Source organism: Cynoglossus semilaevis, chromosome Z, assembly GCF_000523025.1.
Source record: "Cynoglossus semilaevis isolate Cse_v1.0 chromosome Z, Cse_v1.0, whole genome shotgun sequence".
Taxonomy (NCBI): Eukaryota; Metazoa; Chordata; class Actinopteri; order Pleuronectiformes; family Cynoglossidae; genus Cynoglossus; species Cynoglossus semilaevis.
In genome coordinates, this window is record NC_024328.1 from 2,174,628 (window position 1) to 2,195,020 (window position 20,393).

Below are 20,393 nucleotides of genomic sequence, written 5' to 3' on the forward strand. Positions count from 1 at the left end.
AGGGGAGGATCTGCTCTCATTGTGCTGTAGAGAGATGACCTTATAGGGAAGCACTTTGTGGAGAACTGTCCCACCCCACAATGTTCAATGCACCCTGTAGTGACCCTACCCATCAGCACCCCCACCCTTCACAAAGATTCCAGACACCATGGATAGTACAGTATGTGGCATTTAATGTGGTCTGGCAAGTGTCTGTTGTCACCAAGTGACTGTCTTTTGGCAGAGGTTCCTGATTTGTCAGCAAGGCAGAGAGAAAAGGATTTGTTCCTGCCAGGCGAGGCAGAATTAAGACATGCAAACCCTTCCTCGCCAACCCTTTCCTCATGTATAGTGGATGTAGTCCTCCAGAAGATCCTGGGAGTTTTTAATTATAACCAACAACGTAGCTTAAATATACCAAAGACAGGCCACATAATTTTGTACATTTAATAACTTGTCTATATACAGTATTTATGATGATACAGTGTCATTTCAGACTAAATCTGAATCACTAGTCAATTACACTATTACATTGGATGTAATAGTGAAATAACATTACATAATAATCAAAAATATCAGACATTTTATGATCACAAGGTTTCACTAAAGGATTCACCAAATACTTTGATGATTAGTAAGAGACCAAAAAAAAAAAACAGACAAAAATTCAGTTCTGCTTCTCAGCAAAGGCTGAAAAGCTTCTTCTTTAAGGGGTGGGGTGGTGAAATATTATAGTTGATATTAACTTTACAAATAATTGTTCTGTTATGTGATCTTTACCCAAGTGTATTAAACAAAACTCACCCTAGGTATTTCATGTGGGCGGTCCTGGCACAGTATTTGTTACTATGACAACAAAAACTCATTGTTGTCATAACTCCACTCTGTGGAGTGTTCTGCTGCTGTTTGGATATGATTATCTAAACAGCACACAGGTAAAGCAGTCCACGCAGGTAAACTGTGTCAAGATGGTGCTTATATAACCTGGCATCAACAGGTGATGATGTCATAGGCTAGGATTGACTCCCAAAGCCAACCTGACATATAGAAATAGTTAGCACAACCATCTATCTGGGAAACAAAGTCCTTCCCTGCTTTGTTGATTGCTAATAAATAGATCTTAAAACATACATTTTTTATTGTTTAGACCTGGTTCTCTGTCTCAGATGATAGAAATACTTGGTCGGGTTTCACGTTTTGACTTTTGCAGTTTTGCAGTTTAATCTTTGATTTTAAAAATGTCTGCTAACAGGGAGTTTCTCGAAATAGAAATCGGTTGTCTTCTTACTAGTGTTGTTTGTTATTAGTTTCCCTTTCTGAATAAGCAAACAATACATTTTCTTTAAATATTCTAGGGCCTGTTTACAGGGGAATCTTTTAATGATAAACTCCTGTTGGTTTTGGAAATCATTGTATATGACTGGTTCTGGGATCATGATTGGAGTAAGATGGGATGATTGCAGCTCATTCATTCAGTCAATATTGTAGTGTCACCAGGTTGTTATTGAACAGTCCACCAGTCAATCCCATGCACTGCCCAGTTGTATCAACCTGTGTACAGGATCCTGATCTACAAAATAAATTTTAAAAGTTTTTTTTTTTTAATATAGATTGATGAACTGATTCACCCCTCGCTCCTTGTTTCCCTTTCAGTTTTTAATGAGAAGTGAAATTGCTAACAAGTGGACACTAATCCCTGTTGTGAAATTATGTGATCTCTATTTGTGACCTGATCACTGAGGACACATGGTCCACAAGGACAGTACCCAGTTGGTGTGAGACCAAAGGGTCTTTTGTGCTGCAAGTTGGTTAGGCTGTAAGAGGTAAAAAAAAAAAGAAAAGAAAAAAAACTACAATGAAAGCAGAAATCCAAAAAGGTGAAACAAGAAAAAAGGGTCAATTTGGGTGAAGTTACATTTGCATTACTGTATGTGTGTAAATGCAGCTGGTGAGTTAATCCGTAAGAGCTGTGTTGGAAAGCTGCTTCACCTGTTGACCGTTCTGAAATGGCCCTCTCAACATGACACAGGGTCAGCCTTTTGTTAAGCTGCCATCAGCACATGCATCCTCCTGGCTGACCGTGACCAGGCTGACCCTGCCGTACCATCCGCTGTTTCCTAACACACGGCAGAGGCAGGTGCCAGTCAAAGCTGACGCTTTGGCAGTCTTTGTTGCTTCTCTGGACACCAAAATTTGCCATTCGCATTGGCAAACACAGAGGTTAAATAGTGGGTCCTCCTAGAGGAGTTGCTTGGACGGCTGTAAAGTAGGATGTTGACACAAAGGGTTGGATAGTATACACACCGTAAATCCGGCCTGGTTTGCACTTTAGCAGCCTCACAGCTATTCTCGTAATTCACTGTTAGAGTTACACATGAAGCACATTGACTTGGACACTTTGACCCTCCAGCATTAGAAGCTCATGCGTGTTTCTTGGGGGAAGGTAGAGACGTTACACAATCCTTAAGGATGTAAATTTAAGGCGTCCAAAGAAACACTGCATTTAGCTTTCAGAGGCAGAGCTAAAGGGCAATCCCTGTACTGTATGAATGGGATGTGTTAGCTTCTTTGAACTGGGTTTCCCTCTGCAAATCAGCTGCTCTCTGCGGTCTGTTTGAATAAAACTGGACCCCTTATTTCTTCTTGTCTGGTTTATATGAACTTCTCAGAAGTACAGATCCTGTTCCAGGTTCAGATGTTTTTTTGAGAACTGAACATTGTCCCTTCTAAGAAAAGCTGTTGTGGTTTGTCTGAATTGGCAAGTGGTTGCCACCAGATCCGTGTTACTGGCAACGCAGCATGGACTGCAAACGAGCTGACAATTTTCCAACTACTCACAGGGGCACGTAAAATAGTGAGACCAAAACATCTCTCATGCCAGAGTGTTGGGTTAAATAGATATTATATGGTGAGATCACTGATTTTAAAATGTGTGAAAACATACAGGTGTCAACTCTAAATGAGATTAGAAAGGCAAAACTAAACTGTGGCTTGTATTCAAGTTCCCAGACTCCATGAATGAGGCATAAGAGCTCGGATCCCGGCTCTGTCCCGTTGTTCTCTTCCTGTGTGGTGACAGTGATAAGGAAGCAGCTGCCATGTTACAGTCATGTTTAAACTTGATCAGGGTATTTGGGAATGTATTGAAATGCTTTTCCCATTTTTGGCTGCATATATTGTTGGCCATGCCACACTTTTTTCCACCTCCCTTTACAGCAAGTCCAAGCCCCCCAGTTGGATTTGCTGTAAATGTTCTGTACTGGGGATCTGGGGATTTCTTTTTATTAGGTTTAGATTTTTATTAAGGTTGTTGTTGATGTTTTTTAGATGTAGAGTTGTTTGGCAGATACTGCAGGGAAATGGTTCCAATGTTACTGTGATCTTTAGTTGACTTTTTGTTGTAACAATAGGGGACACTATTTGCATATTTAACAATGTAGGCCTGTATAGACAGAGCCTACGGAACTATGTCAAAGCCTGAGCCATTTCCCTAGTTTCCTTTGCCTTTATGAACCACCATGAAGCTGAAATGGGTCAGTCCCATTTCAATGTACCCAAATGGGCTTTTTCCTTTGAGACAAGCCTTTTATGGCTCCTAAGTCCTTCACCTCCTTCACGTCTTTGGCTTTTCATCTCTTTTTCCTACAGCGATGGCAGCTTCATAATGAGCCTTTGTACTGATTAAAAAATGTTCCAACAATTGATGATTTATTTTTCTTTTGAGATTATTTATTTGGAACAGTTTTAAAAAGGTGCCTTATATTTTGTATGTTTTTTTTATACATATATTTTGGTTTAATCTAAGTGCTTTGCTTCAATTTGTTTGACAGTTGGAGATAAAGTACCTGCTGACATCCGTATCTGTTCAATCAAATCAACCACCCTGAGGGTGGACCAGTCCATTCTGACCGGTGAGACATGTCTCCCAAATATTATATATCTATATAAATATTGGGATTTGTAACATGCTTTTTAACTAGACCATCTGTGTGTGATTGGCATAGAGAGAGAGACACTTTTTTTTTTACATTTATAACCTAACTTGTTGTTGTAGTATTACAGCCTTAGGCTTACTGCTTTCCCTAAGGTACTACCCATGCTTAAGTCTTTAAATATATGCTTGCTATAAGACATAAATTGTCACAAGGCTAGCACCACCAAGGAGGCAGTCACTTATAAAAGGCAACAGATAAGGCTCCTCATTGTTTCCATCAAGATACTCAAATACCAGCATGACACGTAGCCTCTTCAACACAGGACATTAAGAGTGTGATGACATAGCATATCTCTCTACTGATTTGTTAGATCAAGACAATAAAATGATTTGGGAATATTAGATAGCACAGTAATCTAAGACATTCAAACCTGAAGAACTGGATAATAAACAGGAGGGTTCCAGTGCAGACTGTGAGCCTAGCTACTTATATGACACATTCAGAACCTTTATTCCTAGTTACTACTGTAAGAAAATAAAAAGCAGCAAATAAACAAGTTTTGAGTATGTGTTTAGAAGGGTGTGGGTGGTTAAGTGGAACCGTGGTGTAGAGAGCTTCTGTAGTCACAACTAAATACAGCAGTGGATGCAGTTTACCTTAAAAAAAATACTAAAGCATGTGACTGACTGAAGAATGGGCCAAAGAAAGCGTCACATCACCTCAGTTAGCTGAAGTGTTTATTCCACTCTGAGGGAAACAGTATCAATATTCAGCACCAAGAAACTCTTTTGTTGGTAAACCTGTCTATGCTTGGTTTTCAGGGTTATCTGTAAATAGATTTAACTTTGACACCTTGTCCCTCGTTGTAGGTGAATCTGTCTCCGTCATCAAACACACAGACCCTGTGCCCGACCCTCGTGCTGTCAACCAGGACAAAAAGAACATGCTTTTCTCTGTAAGCACGACTCAAGTTTCTAATCCCTGTCATCCTTAAGTCACATGTTACATTTTTTAAACATCAGTTGTGCTTGAGCCAACATGTACATACCTGCTGTTTTAGGGCACTAACATTGCATCTGGAAAGGCCGTGGGTGTGGTTGTTGCCACTGGTGTAAATACTGAGATAGGCAAGATCCGAGACGAGATGGCTGCCACTGAGCAGGATAAGACACCCCTGCAGCAAAAGTTGGATGAGTTTGGCGAGCAGTTGTCCAAGGTCATCTCCATCATCTGCATAGCTGTGTGGGTCATCAACATCGGTCACTTCAACGACCCAGTGCATGGAGGATCCTGGATCAGAGGTGCAGTCTATTACTTCAAGATCGCTGTGGCTCTAGCTGTGGCTGCCATCCCCGAGGGCCTTCCCGCCGTCATCACGACCTGCCTGGCTTTGGGCACTCGCCGCATGGCCAAGAAGAACGCCATTGTCCGTAGCCTGCCATCTGTAGAAACCCTGGGCTGTACATCCGTCATCTGCTCGGACAAGACGGGAACCTTGACCACCAACCAGATGTCGGTCTGCAGAGTGAGTCACACAAACACATACACGCACTGTTGATGGACTACTAAGATGTTTGATACCACCCTAAGTGCCCTGTCGTCTTTGCTGTCGGTGCCTGTGGTTTGTTTAAGGTGACAGTCAGAGAGATTTAAGCTCCCATAATACATCTGTCAGCTAAAATGCTAATGCCTGCAGTGCAGAAAGACAGTGTGAGTGAGTGAAATATCCATCATGATCCCATCAAACATCCAGGTACATAACCACACTGCCACTCCTCTTGTCTACATCAAACTGCTGAAGGACTTGTAATGCAGCAGTTGCATAACTGACATTGCGTCACAAAAGTGCAGAGCAGCCAGTCTTCAGTTCCTGTTTTTTCTCTTTGTCTCTGCCTTGACGTAGCACGCTGGTGAAACTTGTCACACTAAGACCAAATTTCTGTACGTTATAAAAGCTTGTATATTATTTGTTGAAGTAACAAAAACCGACCTTTTAGAACTGGACAATTAAACAGGTGTGTCAAGTCTCCAGCAGACCCAGACTCAGTGCTCTGCTGTCTACTTGGACAAAGACCAAAAGGGAAAAATGGAGGAGACAAAAAGGGGAGAGAAACAAGTGAATAGGGGAGGAGAGAGACACAGAGCAGATCACAAACACCACATACTGAGTGCTGGAAGACTAGGTATTAAAATGCAGACCTTACAGTTGTGGAAGTGACTTTGTTGTTGTTGTAAGTTTAAAGCTGTTGGATTTAAACAGTAGTTGTGCTGATGTAGACTATTGAATATACACAGGTCTGCAGTGTCAGGTCTGGTTTAAGTTACAGTTGGCATGACATGCCTACAACCTTTATCAAACTTTAAATGGAGAGATTGTCCCCCCTGAACCCATATTTGTAACTGGTTCCACTGGTGGCGAGTCTGGTAACTACAAGCTCCGCCTCCAGTTCTACTCTTTTGTTCTTCGGAAATATGAGAGTTATGATACAGTATCTTTAATATACCATAGTGCCTGGTTATGAGGTGATCTGATGAAGTGAGGAGACGTATGTTGAAGTGTATTCAATAGAGAGCCAGCAGAGAGAATCTTGTTTGGTGTCATCTCCATAACCAAAGAAGTTGATATTATTCTTTCTAATAATATAATCTAAAGAAAGCACTGACATTTTTCCAATTGAGGATTTTTTAATTTAATCAAATTTAAACAAATTTAATGTGTCATTGTTGAGGTTGAACAACATTCCAGTCCTACTATAACTACATTTTTCTGTAAACTATAAAAGGGAAAATATTTACACTCAGACTGGCAAGAGTTTTACACTACATTTGCACATCCCTACACAGATGCTACTTTTTATGAAAACACCATTAACTATATATTTGCATTCAACATATAACGTGACCGAGCCAATGGCTGTAATTTATAGTCCGCAGTGTTATTACATATACTAATCAACTGATTACTAAATTAAATATTTCCATCAAAACAATTTAAATTAATGCATGTTATTTAAAGGTGCTATTTTTTTTATGAATGGCTGCGTCTTGTGTGTTTGCTCCCACTTGCGTTCACCCATGGATCAAAGCTTTCTGTGGAAGCAGTCTTGGCACTGCAGCCTCTTCCTTTTGGGCACAACTTCTCTCTGTGCTCAAGCTCCTTGGCAGTCTACCCTGTTTACTTATGCTGAAAAACAGTCCTTTCACACTTTAGGCAGCTTGCCACCCAGGCCAGCCATCACTATGAGATACAAACTTTGTAAAACTGCAGGCATCTCTGTTGTTCCAAAAGCAGTTGTCACAGGCCTCCTGAGATTTTCCCTGGTTTCTGGTACCATCTGCTGTGTCAGAGAAGTCACTAGTGGCTGGTTTAGAGTATGACGCTAAGTAGACATAACAGTTTTGTCACATCTACTGTCTTATTTTTCAGATGTTTGTTCTGAACAAGGTTGATGGAGACAACTGCTCTCTGTCAGAGTTTACCATCACAGGCTCCACCTACGCCCCTGAGGGGGAAGTGTGAGTATTTGTGGAAAAAAACTCATTTTGTGTTAGAAGCACAAACACATAGTTCTAAAGAGAACTGACATTGTATGCGTTTGATTTCAGATACCAGGACGGTAAGCAAGTCAGGAGCTCCCAGTATGACGCCCTGGTTGAACTGGCCACCATCTGTGCTCTATGTAACGACTCCTCCTTGGACTTCAATGAGGTCTGAATTTCCACACTTACGTTTCTCTCACATAAGAATTATCAGATACAGTCTGTGGTGTTCATGTATCACTGCACCAACCCTGGTGAGGCTGTGATCGCAGCAGCAACAGATGGAAGCTGTTTTGAATCTCCTACAATTTGAACATCAAGTAAATAATTGAATTGCTCAGCTTTAACATAAAGGGATTTGACTAACTACTACGATTGATGTCAAAGAAGGTATTGTGTTGAATATGAGTTGGTTTATTCTTGTTGATCTGTTAATTCCACTCATTTAAAGGTGGAGTTTTGTTTTTTTTAGTTGTGTATCTTTCCTGTTGTGTAATCAACAATATTTGCATACCTTAGGTGAAGGGTGTGTATGAAAAGGTCGGCGAGGCCACAGAGACTGCTTTGACCTGTCTGGTGGAGAAGATGAATGTTTTCGACACCGAAGTTCATAACCTGTCCAAGATTGACAGAGCTAATGCCTGTAACTCGGTCAGTGGTGCCAGTTCCCTAATCTGCTCACAGTCAGTGAGTTCCTTCTTTCTGTCCTTCACACAAATGTACCACTTTTTCCTTTGTTTGAACAGGTGATCAAGCAGCTTATGAGGAAGGAGTTCACTCTGGAGTTTTCCAGAGACAGGAAGTCCATGTCGGTCTATTGCACACCTAACAAATCCCGTTCCTCTATGGGAAAGATGTTTATCAAGGTATGCTTAAAAAAAGATTTGATCTTGTTAGGTTCAAAAGTCTGTCTGTGTGCTATTGTGGGTGCTTCTTGTTTTATTTGAAATGCTGTGTTGTACCTACAGGGAGCACCAGAGGGAGTTATTGACAGATGCGCTTATGTCAGAGTTGGAAACACCAAAGTTCCCCTCACCAAAGGTATCAAAGAAAAGATCATGTCAGTGATCCGTGAATACGGTACTGGTCGTGATACATTGAGGTGCCTGGCGTTAGCCACACGAGACAGCCCACCAAAAATGGAGGATATGGTTCTGTCAGACACAGCCAAATTCATAGAATATGAGGTAATGGGTTTTTTTTTTTTCCATTTCTTTTTCTGATGTCTGTGTGTAGTTGAACTTTTTGTGCTTATCCCACAACTGTTATTTACCTCTTCCTTCATCCAGACTGACTTGACCTTTGTCGGTTGCGTTGGAATGCTGGACCCTCCAAGACAGGAGGTGGCCGCCTCTATCCAGCTCTGCCGTCAGGCTGGTATCCGTGTCATCATGATCACCGGGGATAACAAGGGCACAGCTGTGGCTATCTGCCGCCGCATCGGCATCCTCTCAGAGGACGATGACATCGAACACATGGCCTTCACAGGAAGAGAGTTTGATGAACTCTCACCGGCTGATCAGCTAGACGCTGTGAAACGTGCCCGCTGTTTTGCCCGCGTTGAGCCTTCGCACAAGTCCAAGATTGTTGAGTTCCTGCAAGGTTTTGATGAGATCACTGCCATGGTATGAGCTCTTATGAGCAGATTTTTGTTGTGTTTCTTTACTAAATTAAAATCATTGTACCATTTTATTGGAAATAGCTTGGCTTTTATAGTTCCCTCTTCACAAATATATTGTGAAATGTATAATATAGCGACAGCTAATGTTAGGATCTACACAGTCTAATACCTAAATATTTCTGTCTTTGACAGTCTTTTAGGCTGTAGTTTTGTTCGGTTACGCAACAAGGGAATTGTTGCACCCAAAACAAAGACCTTTGTTTCTTACAGACAGGGGACGGAGTGAATGATGCTCCTGCCCTCAAAAAGGCAGAGATTGGCATTGCCATGGGCTCTGGCACTGCAGTAGCCAAGTCAGCCTCAGAGATGGTCCTCGCTGATGACAACTTCTCTTCCATTGTGGCCGCCGTTGAAGAAGGCAGAGCTATTTACAATAACATGAAGCAGTTCATCCGATACCTCATCTCCTCCAACGTAGGAGAAGTGGTTTGGTAGGTCTCCTAAACATCAGATGACGGAGGATCACTAGCCTTTAGCTAGTTGAACCAGTAAACAGGTTTTGCATTTCACTAACTGGAGTCTCTTCTCCTAAAAGTATCTTCTTGACTGCTGCACTGGGTTTCCCTGAGGCTCTGATCCCAGTTCAGCTGCTCTGGGTCAACCTGGTAACTGATGGCCTTCCTGCCACTGCCCTCGGCTTCAACCCTCCAGATCTGGACATCATGGAGAAGCCTCCACGCAATGCCAAGGAACCTCTCATCTCTGGCTGGCTTTTCTTCAGATATCTGGCCATCGGAGGTTATATACATTGATTGTTTATACTGTCGTACAGTTTACATCAACATGTGCTAACACTTTTCTTATCGTGATCTTACTCAAAGTGTACTGTTCATGTATGTGTTTGGGTTGCTAGTTTCCTTCCCTCTTCCTAAGCCTTACAACATTAATTTTTATTTTTTTATTTTTTTATGATACGTACTGTGTCGTTGTGGTATTATAAACGCCCATCCTGAGTCTGCCTTCTCTGTTTCACAGGCTACGTGGGCGCAGCTACTGTTGGAGCTGCTGCCTGGTGGTTTGTTATTGCAGAAGATGGTCCTCAGGTCAGCCTGTACCAGCTGGTAGGTCCAAACGTCCGATGGTTGGTTTACCTGTCATGAATTTGGCTCGGCCTCCTCTTCCTCCTCTTCATTGCTGTCTTTTTAAACCCACAGAGCCACTTCCTCCAGTGTACCCCAGACAACCCAGAGTTTGAGGGTCTGGACTGTGAAGTCTTTGAGTCACCTTACCCAATGACCATGGCCTTGTCTGTGCTTGTCACCATTGAGATGTGCAATGCTCTCAACAGGTAACAGCCACTCAGATTGTAGGTGTAGTACAATAGCATATCAGGTGCGGTGTTCTGTTTAATGACTTTTAACAAAATAGTGTTACTGAAAACTTTGTTTTTCCTCTCTGGTCTTCAGTCTGTCAGAGAACCAGTCCCTGCTGCGGATGCCTCCCTGGGAGAACATCTGGCTGCTGGGGGCCATCTGTCTCTCCATGTCCCTCCACTTCCTCATCCTCTATGTGGAACCTCTACCTGTGAGGGCTCAGTTTGTTTATATTGATGGTGCTTTCTGTCATTTCTGTCTATTTACATGAAGATACATATTTCTGGAAATTTACAATGGTTTGACCTAAATGAACATTTCTCAAGGGGAACTGCCAACTTTTTACTGCCAGCAAATTAGTGCCATCATTTCAAAGCACTGTCTCCAAAAACTATTGCCAAATGCTGCTAAATATCTTTGAAAGAGCTGCCACTAGGGATCAGCTGCTGTCTCCAAGTGTTCGCAGTAATGGAGCTCTTGCTGCCCTCTATTGGTTCTAAGGGTGTACTACTAAAGGATTAGGGGAGTTAAAACTTAAATTAACCAATGCATTTAAACAGCCTAAATTAGCCTTTGTTGTATTTTTTCTCATTGTAGATGTAATTTTAAAAGACTTGACTATTATTAAGTATCCATGGACAAAAGGCACATTGGTATAGTCTGCTGATTATTTCACATTTGACTCTACCTTTACCCTTGGTTGAGTTGAGCTAAAAAGGGCATCAGGTGTAGAAGATTGTGCCAAATCACTCTGCAGACTACTAGGCAGTGATTTTTTTTAAAATTATATATCCAAGAGGTTTAAATTAACTTCAGCTTTAATTGTATTTTTTTAGGGCAGTTAATTCTGTATAAAAGTCAGATGTAACACATGAGATCTTAACCTTATCTGTGAGATATTTAAGTTAAGTCTAGATTTATAATTTAAGGTAGACTTTTCAGTTTCTCTCTCTGTTTGTCTCCCAGGTCATTTTCCAGATCACCCCTCTGGATTGGACCCAGTGGCTGATGGTGATAAAGATCTCTGTGCCTGTCATCTTGCTGGATGAGCTGCTTAAGTTTTTGGCCAGGAACTACCACGACTTTGGTAAACAGCTGGAGAAGCCGTCCTCCAAAGGCAGCTCTCTGTCTGCATGTGCCAAGGGAATCTCCTGGCCGTTTGTGGCCGTCTCCCTTCCACTGGTGCTGTGGATCTACATCACTGACGCTAATGTGTCTGCCCTGCTGTGGCCCTGACTGACTGACCAGTAAAACCACATCTACCCCATCCCGTTCCCCCTCCCACTCACGTGCACCAGTGTGTAGTGGATATTAACATGCACAGAGACACACATTTGTGTAACACCATTCCATTAACTTAGAACTACGTAGAGTCCACACCTGCACCTGCTCTGACATTTTGTCTGCTGTCAGATATTTTTGTATTTAAACATTCTCACCGTTTCATATTTGTGAGGGGGAATTTTAGATTGTACTGTAACGATGTAGGTTTTTACTTTTATTTAAACATCCTGCTTATCACCCTATGTGATTGACAGTTGCAGAGCTGCCCATCATGACCGGGCTGCATGTTGAGCTGTACAGAGAATTTACACTATTTTATAATTAATAATATTTTGTAATTTATGGGGAGGGCTGTTGGGTTGTGAAGACGATGCGAGGTACCATGTTGTATAAAAGTATAATAATTCTGGAAAGGGGGGGGCAGAGCCTTGAGTATATCTGCCCCCTGTTATTGTGTTTGAGCTGCAGGCGTCCTTTGCATTCCTTATTTTCTGCATTAGGCAGAGCACAGCTACCTCAGGGCTGTTAATAAAACCATTGCTACACATCTGTCTAGTCATTTAATAACATTCATTGAATTGAGGTAGGAACCCACTGGTTCTGCCCTGACGCACATTTTAATTATATATTTTCTTTCTCTGTTCTGGGAGGAAAGAACCAGAAGATGTTACCATTGTGAGTCGGTGCTTTTTTCTTTTTCTTTTTTAATTCCTGCAGCCTTGCGTCAGATTTGTTTACTTGAAAATATATTTGTCTTCATTTCTCCAGGTTGAACCTTAATTTTTTTTTTGAAAATATATATTAAAGTAAAGTTTATAATTTATGTAAAATGTGCACATACTGTATCTGAATAGGAAAAGAAGCACAGAGAACCTGAGCACAACGTAAAGCTGGGAGCTGTGAAAGGGTCTGTCTGTCTGTACACAGCACGCGGTAGTACTCTGTGTTACAACTTTATTTAGTAAAAACCTGTCAACTGCCATGTTCGCTATCATTTAAACAGCTCTGGTGTGTGTTTGCTCCGTCAGTGAACTTCAGCTGATTATGGCTGAATTACGCTGCAGGTCATTCCAACCCAACGGAGCAGAAATGAGGACTTAAGAGGAGAGCAGTCAGTTCAGTTTCATGAGAACATCACTTAGATTAGAAATCTGTTTCTGATGTAAGTGATGGTGTTTAGGAAGTGAATGACAGGTGTGCTCACAATTCCATCATCTGCATGTTTGATGTCAAGTATCCAGGACTGTGTGTGTTTAACATTATTATATAGTCTTACATGCACAGTAAGTACATGTTGACCTGCATGTTTCTACTATCAGTTGTATCCACTGCTTCCGACCTCCAACACCTTCCAGCTAACTGGTTGTGAAAGTACACTAAGCAGCAGTGAACCACTAGGCGGCAACACAATGTCGATGTTTGATAAGATTTTCTTTGAGGTATGTCTTTCATAAAGGTTTGTCTATTTATCTTAAAACTTCTGGACACACTAAAAAAAAAAACACCTAGTGTTTTTAATTTAATGTCAAGTTGGAATGACTTCATTTAAAATGTTAGCTGTGACTGTGATGATTGACAAAAATCGTTGAACTGTGAAGGTTCACTGAGAAAATGCATACAAGTAAATATATTTTTCTGAAATAGAGTAAGAATTCTAAGTTAGTGCAGAGCGACTGCTTCTGGATATTGATTGTAGATTGTGAACCTCGTTTAAAGCTACTGTGAGTCATTCTTACTGAGGGATGATTCGGAAAAATCTGGATTTAAACCCGGGCCTAGGGTGAGAATTTGTTCTCCACATTAGCTCTAAATGTTTGTATATTGACAGGATATGCTGTTATTCTTCCATTAGATGTATTTTATATGGACTATGAATTGATCTTGTCCATCATATGGCCTTCATCAGTCTAAAAATACCAAGTACCTATGAATTTGCTCTGATGTTTCTGCTTAGATTTGCACGGTGGCACAGTCATCACTCACTCTTTTCACTCTTCCTCTCTCCTCTTCTTCTTTGCAGCAAAGGACAAGTAAAGGCGCACCTCTACTGTCATTTACTTCCAGAACTTTACTTTGGTTTTGTTTTGTGTTGTGCATGTTTGTTTTTGGGCCACACATCTTAGAGGAGCTGCATGTCAGTGATAACGTACGGAGATGAGGGGCCCGCGAAAGGTTTCTACATCAGTTTTTTTTTTCCCTCAAAATCCTCAAAGTTTGATATAAGGTTAGCCATTTCCACTCCCATGACTCCCTCTACTCTCCTGCATGAAGAGCCTTAGATTCTGATCCAGGTCTCATTCTTTTAGACTACAATCTTAGTCCTGTGTACAGTACTGTGTACAATAATCCTTTTTTTGATTGTGCATGTCCACTCAGCAGCAGAAGCCACCTGTGTTTCCTGATTGTGTATTAGACAAATGTATAGTATTGGTATATAGGATTAAATGACGTTACATCAGCTAGTACAAATGTTTAATAAGCTCAACGCAGTTCATTTTTCCTAAGGAAATACTTTTATGGGACATTCAAAACCAGATTTTTTTTCCTTTTGTTTTGCTTTGCACTGAGAGGTGCGACTTGTTTGGAGCAGATGTATTTTTTGCAGCGGTGCGTGTGTTTTAACCTGACAACGGCAGGCAGTCCCTCCATTTGGCATTTGTTGCCAAACTGCTGTACTGTATTTTCTGAGATGATTGTAAGATGTATCATGAACTTTGGTTTCAGGTAAATAAAACTGTCCTAAGTTATTATGAGTTTACTGAGTTGATTCTATGCAGGGGTTACACAGGGTTGCTAACACAGTTAGAAAACCTGTTCTGTGGACATGTACAGCCTTGTTTATCTTCATTTCATCTGTGAAGATTGTTTTAGCTAGAATCCACTCCATATCTGTACGGAATGACACCGTTAAATTAAATGACGCAACATTTTTATATGTGTATATATATATATATATATAAAATGTATATACACACATGTTTTTAGTGTTACAGAACACTGAGTCAGGTTGTGGGTGTTAGTTTGTGATTTTTGTTGAGTAATCATGTGACATAATTATAATGTTGTGGATTTTCAGACTATTTCCAGACCAAAGTGAAGCACTGCACTATATTCAGCCAAGGACAGTCAGTACGTCTGTAGTACTCCTGTATTCTGTTAGCTGTCTTTATGACCACACACACATTTGCATTCATATAAAGTTAATGTCTAATATTTTTATTTTACAAATATATACAAAACACTATAAACAGTCTGTTAAAGTAACACTGAAGTTATTTCACACAGAAATGCAGATTATGAAAAATGAAGAATAAAAAAACATGTCCGCGGTAAAATGTAAAAGTTAATATGGCAAGAACTATGATGAAACCACAGTTGGGGGATGATTCATCTCTTGCATCTTACTGATGATTACTAGTTGCAGGGATTTGAAACCATCTATAATTTGAACACAACTTTTACTCTGGTGGGTTTTTTTTTTAACACTCATTGACAAGTCACATCAACTCACAAATTCATAAAATAAGTAGACTCGTTAGCTCTTAACTTGACCTGTCACTTATTGTGCAAAAAACAAACAAACAAACAAAAAAACCCAGCAATGAAAGGTTTTTGAGAAGGTTGTCTAACACAAACTACTGTGTAGTCTAACAGGGAGCGTTTTAAAGCACATCAGTCCATGGGTAAAAGGCAGCAATGATGAAGTGCAACTGTTAGCTTAACGTCACGTTACATCATCTTGAAGGGACTTGCTCAGGTTCTGCAATAGTTAATGCTGATGTCGTGAAGACATCGTGAAAACCTCACAGTAAACAGTAGGAGGGTTAGAGGTTGAAATAACCAGAGCAACATGGGACGAAATGACATTAAATTCAGAAATGTCTTAACTCCTCCCCTGAGGTTGCACTTCCCCTTTAAACATCAACTCCTTCCTGTGGCTCTGCAGCTAACAAAGGCTCATCTGTCACACGGAGCCATCCCTGAGGATGATTAATGTAGCTATGTGTGATGCCACCAGGTGGCTGCAGGGCGTTAAAAGATGGTACTGACAGAGCGTCCCTCAGTGACCCTGGGTCACTGCATACCAAACCACTGTTCTTGATCAGCCCACGGCGCAGCTTCACTGTCGCTGCCCTCCAGATCTCCGTCCTCCCCGCTGCCTTCCATGTCATCGCCATCCAGCTCCACGGTGGCGTCTGTGGGACTCTCTTCTTTCTCCATCTTCTGCATGCCTTCTAACGACTTCTGGTCATTGGGATCCAGACTTAATATGGGACAAAAAGAAGCACACGGTTACAAAGAAGACTGACCTCAATGCAAAAATCCAGACAAAAAGCACAATCGTGTTCAGAGTCACTTGAATATCTATCATAATCAGGGCTGTCAAATGATTGGAATCTTTTATCTGATTTATCGGCTTAATCATAATGTTAGGGATAAACAATACAGTACAGCTTAATTCTGCAGCCATCTAATTGGATTAATGCTTTCATTTCCACCTCACCTCAGAGCTATGCTGTACTGATCCATGGCTTCTTGGTAATCGTTGACAGCCACCAGAAAATCTCCCAGCATTCTGTGCAGGACACAGTCACTCTGATTGGCCAGCGCATTCCTGAGGAGAGCAATTCCTTCTTCATACTTCTGTTCTCGGCCTTGAAAAAAACCCAGAAAAACTTTTTTTTAATGTGTATTTTAAACATTTGATAATTTTTAAAAAAAAAAGATCTTGAATGTCTCAATCATGTCATGGAGCTTCCAATAGTGGTGCATACTCAGCAGCTCAGCCTTTTTGACCACCGCCTTGGTGTAGTCCGGTCTCTGGGCCAGAGCTCTGTCCAGCAGGGACTTTGCTTTCTCCTGTGTCACAGGATCTTCCAGGCAGACTGTGGCTAAGATGGTCAGAGTCTGTGCATTGGCCCCCAGAGTCTTATAGATGTTGTTAGCCATTCCCATGGCTTCTCGAATCCCATTGGATGCCAAGTAACAGTCGATAAGGCCTAAAAATATAAAGAATGCCAGTCAACATGAAACAACCAGGAATGATCGTTACCGCCTGCTTGAAAACGTACCTTCATAGCAGTCCAGTCGACACGGTGCCAAACGCATGGCCTCTCTGAAATGGATGATAGCTTCTTGAACACGGCCCATGTTTCTCAGGGCTGCCCCCTTGAGAAGGAGAGCTTGCACACTGTTGCTATTCAGCTGGATGGCCTTGGCTCCCAGGTACAGAGCTCTGGAGTAACGCTTGCTATAGAAACTGTGACAACTGCAGGAAAACAATGAAAAAAGGAGAATAAGAAATTTACATTTCATGGCTGTATTAACAAACTATTACATTTAAATAGAAAAAAGACCTTAAAGCTCTTAACTCACCCAGAGATCACCCAAGGTTCTGCATGTTGGTCTGAAATATTAAATAATCGTCCTCCTAGTACCTCCACGTCCTCCAGGTGTCCTTCACGTGCCATTAGGTAACCATAGACATCCATACCTGCAGGTACAAACAGTTGTTTATTCAAAATACTTTAAGAACATTAATACAAAGTGCATAAAAATAAAGAACATTAATAGAAAAACATACCCTTGATAAGGTATGGATCCAGCATCTGAGCTTGCTCAAACTTGAGGGTGGCATTTTTTGTGTCCCCTGCTCTGAAGTACACGTCTGCCAGGCTCACCAGCAGGTCAACATTGTCCCGCAGGAGAGACTTCTTCTCCAAAGAGCTGAGACAAAATGAGAGAGGAATGGAGACTTTATATAAAGCACCAACACTGACGTTTTTTTCTCCCTTTAAAACCAAGACCTTGTTCTCACCAAATAGTGTTGATGGCTCTATGATTGTCTCCTGTGTGTATAAAGGCATAAGCTTTGATCCAAACAGAGAGCCAGTCCAGGTTAGGGATGCTCTGGATCACATCCAGCGTCATGGACGCCACTTCAGCTCCTCTGACCGACAGAGACAGGAGACCTGGCAATAATAAAACATACATTTAATCTTTAGCCCATCAAACAAACAGAAAATGATGCAATTTTAAGCTTCAATTTTCAGAGAACAGCAGATGGATTGTACTACTCTCAACGGTTTATTATTATTTGGTTAATGTGATCATTCCTACCAATGATGGCGTCCAGGGCAAGTGGACACTGTCTGAGAACCTCTTTATAACTGGTCACAGCAGAACGCTCCTGACCAGCTTTCCTGTAGAGGTTAGCTAACATCATGTTGATCTAAAGCAAGTGAGAACGATGGCGTTATTTATACATTTTAAATACCATTAACTTTAATAGCAACATAAGAGCAGTAGTTTACTTTTGGAGTCCTCTGTCTGGATGGAATCCCATCGAGCACAGCAATGGCATCTTTCTCCAATTTTAAGATGGTGTAGCATTCAGCTATCTTGTATTTGACCTCAATTTCTGATGGCAAATTCTGAAAGACAACAATCGTATTATTCCAGATTAGATGACTGTCTGTCGAGCAGACTCTTCACCAAAGTTCTCGACGCTGAGTCAAAGATGTGCAAAAACGCACCTGTGCTTGAATGTTAGATGCTGCTCCACCGGTAGAAGTACGAACTTTAGATGTTTTACTGAGCACTTTTTTCTGTTGTAGTGCCATACTGTATTTGCAGGCAGCGTTGCGATATTCTTTGTCGTGGAAGATGGCATCAGCGTGGTAAACCAACAGCTGGTACTTCTGAGCTGGAGAGAACAACTCCCTGATGTTGAAAAACAAGAAATAGTGGTCGTACGACACGTCGTAAAACAGGACTATAATACAATTAACATAAGGTGGAAACATGTATTGTTATAAAATGCTGGTGGTTAATAATGGGACTGGGAGAGATGTGAGAATAGGATTAAAATTAGTAATTATAATTAAATATGTTTTATTTATATAATTTTCTCTAAAGCTGCTTGTCTCAACCCGAGTCACCGATAACAGATTTGGATATCAACGTTCGGTGTAAAAGGAGCGTCCACCACAGCAGTGTGTGCCAGCCCGACTCCAATATTATTTACCATTACATTTATTTTTTTTCTTTAATACAACCAACACCGAGTCTCCCGTCCGTTGCTTCGTTCAAACGTGTAGCTAACAAAAGTCACGACTAAAATGTACAACATAACGTACACCGCTCCAAACACCCCTAGACAAGACATCCAAATAATATCACTATGTGTAATGTTTGCTTGACATTAAAATAATCTTTAATCGTCTGTTGTAAACCAGCTAGTTACAAATGTAAACGTTACATTCCGTGAAAGGAACGAACTCTTCAGAAAATAGACGGACCCCGCGTTGACAAGACTTACGGATTGTTGTTACTCATCGTCAGCAGCAAACTGCTCAGTACCCGAACATTTGAGTGGAGTCCTGCAGCAGCCATGTCCCGTACGTGGTCGATTACATTCATTTTTGATTTCACGTTAACGTCTGATCGTTTCAAGGTAAAAGTTTGAGCTTGTAAACAGCTAAGCGCTACTTAGCATCTGGTGTATTAAATATGGCGCCCGCCAGCCTTCCGAGCTTTTTCTGCATCGTGCTGCCTTTGTGTACATTCGAAAATGTATTATTCTAAAATCTAAATGTTTGTAGGATACCAGGTTGCGGTGAATACAGCATTATAGCAGTATATAGCACATATACATTTTCTCATATACTTGATTTAATTGAATTTTATTTTATAAAAACACAATTCCTTTTATTTGTAAAAGAAAGACGTGTTAGTTTGGACCACTGGTTTCTTCGTGCTCCGATTTCAGTGAACGTGTCTTGATTTTGTAGCAATTTTTGAAATTAAAGGGTCCATAGTCGAACTATCGGATAAATTGCATGGCCATATACTGTATGTATTTCATTTTTCTACAGCACAAGTGATTTTTCTTCACTATATGAATGAATTGGAAAGCTGAACATAGGCATTACGTGTTTTATAAAATGTTGGTATTCGTTTTTTTTTAACATTTATTTATCCACTCAGTGTTGAGATCCATACTCATGGTTATCCTCTGTACAGCATTCTCTTCCTACAGAATACAATGTCGCATGCAAACATTGTAGTCCACGGTGATTTCTGCCTGCATACATAATGTACTGTATGTGAGCCTGTCAATCACATAATGACAGGCTCATAACATTAAGAAGCTCATTAAGAAGGCCTATGGAAGAAAAACATTTTAAGAAAGCAATAAACCTAATACGGGAAGCTTGTGAATATAAAGTATTTTCAACATATCAAGTAGGCTAAAATAAAAACAAGTGCAGGAATTCTACATTCATTGTATGGCTCATCAACTTTATTCCTCTGTAGTTGTTACAACTCTGTACATCACCCTTCTTATGAATTGGCACCAGAACACTTTTCCTCCACTCATCAGGCATCTTGTCAGTTTCTAAAATTCTGTTAAACAACCCAGTCAGGAAATCTACCTCCACTTCTCCTAAACACTTCCATACTTCCACTGGTATGTCATCAGGGCCAACTAACTTTCCACTCTTCATCCTCTTCAGGGCTTTTCTAACTTCATCCTTTCTAACCTGATCTACCTTCTTCCTAATAGTTTCTGGTTCCTCGTTTCTACTTTCCCTTTCATTTTCCTCATTCAACAACTCCTCAAAGTATTCCTTCCATCTTCTCAGCACACTTTCCTCA

General features: G+C 40.9%; 2 protein-coding genes across 3 annotated transcripts in view; one reads left to right on the plus strand and one right to left on the minus strand.

Annotated features, from left to right (window-relative positions):
- The window catches only part of LOC103397440 (sarcoplasmic/endoplasmic reticulum calcium ATPase 2), a 23,880-nt gene extending 9,400 nt beyond the window's left edge, over window positions 1–14,480 (plus strand). Inside the window, exons 6-20 of one of the 2 annotated variants that reach the window (XM_008335700.3) lie at window positions 3,810–3,890; window positions 4,784–4,869; window positions 4,975–5,439; window positions 7,342–7,430; window positions 7,521–7,623; window positions 7,974–8,105; window positions 8,201–8,320; window positions 8,423–8,641; window positions 8,744–9,079; window positions 9,346–9,566; window positions 9,671–9,873; window positions 10,111–10,196; window positions 10,290–10,423; window positions 10,542–10,659; window positions 11,415–14,479. In XM_008335700.3, coding sequence (XP_008333922.1) covers window positions 3,810–3,890; window positions 4,784–4,869; window positions 4,975–5,439; window positions 7,342–7,430; window positions 7,521–7,623; window positions 7,974–8,105; window positions 8,201–8,320; window positions 8,423–8,641; window positions 8,744–9,079; window positions 9,346–9,566; window positions 9,671–9,873; window positions 10,111–10,196; window positions 10,290–10,423; window positions 10,542–10,659; window positions 11,415–11,684 — 2,663 coding nt within the window. In that variant the 3' untranslated portion in view covers window positions 11,685–14,479. Of the gene's footprint in view, window positions 1–3,809; window positions 3,891–4,783; window positions 4,870–4,974; window positions 5,440–7,341; window positions 7,431–7,520; window positions 7,624–7,973; window positions 8,106–8,200; window positions 8,321–8,422; window positions 8,642–8,743; window positions 9,080–9,345; window positions 9,567–9,670; window positions 9,874–10,110; window positions 10,197–10,289; window positions 10,424–10,541; window positions 10,660–11,414 lie in introns of both variants that reach the window. The other variant, XM_017043146.2, reaches the window with a different exon arrangement.
- A 452-nt stretch (window positions 14,481–14,932) lies between these two features.
- On the minus strand, window positions 14,933–19,268 carry anapc7 (anaphase promoting complex subunit 7). Its single transcript, XM_008335699.3, has 11 exons — window positions 19,054–19,268; window positions 18,269–18,455; window positions 18,047–18,166; window positions 17,853–17,964; window positions 17,551–17,704; window positions 17,317–17,459; window positions 17,109–17,226; window positions 16,805–17,001; window positions 16,508–16,732; window positions 16,237–16,387; window positions 14,933–15,996 (listed from the first exon to the last, which is right to left on the minus strand). The coding sequence occupies exons 1-11, from the start codon at window positions 19,152–19,154 to the stop codon at window positions 15,807–15,809; spliced, it is 1,698 nt and encodes a 565-aa protein (XP_008333921.1). The 5' UTR covers window positions 19,155–19,268; the 3' UTR covers window positions 14,933–15,806.
- Between the last annotated feature and the right edge of the window lie 1,125 nt (window positions 19,269–20,393).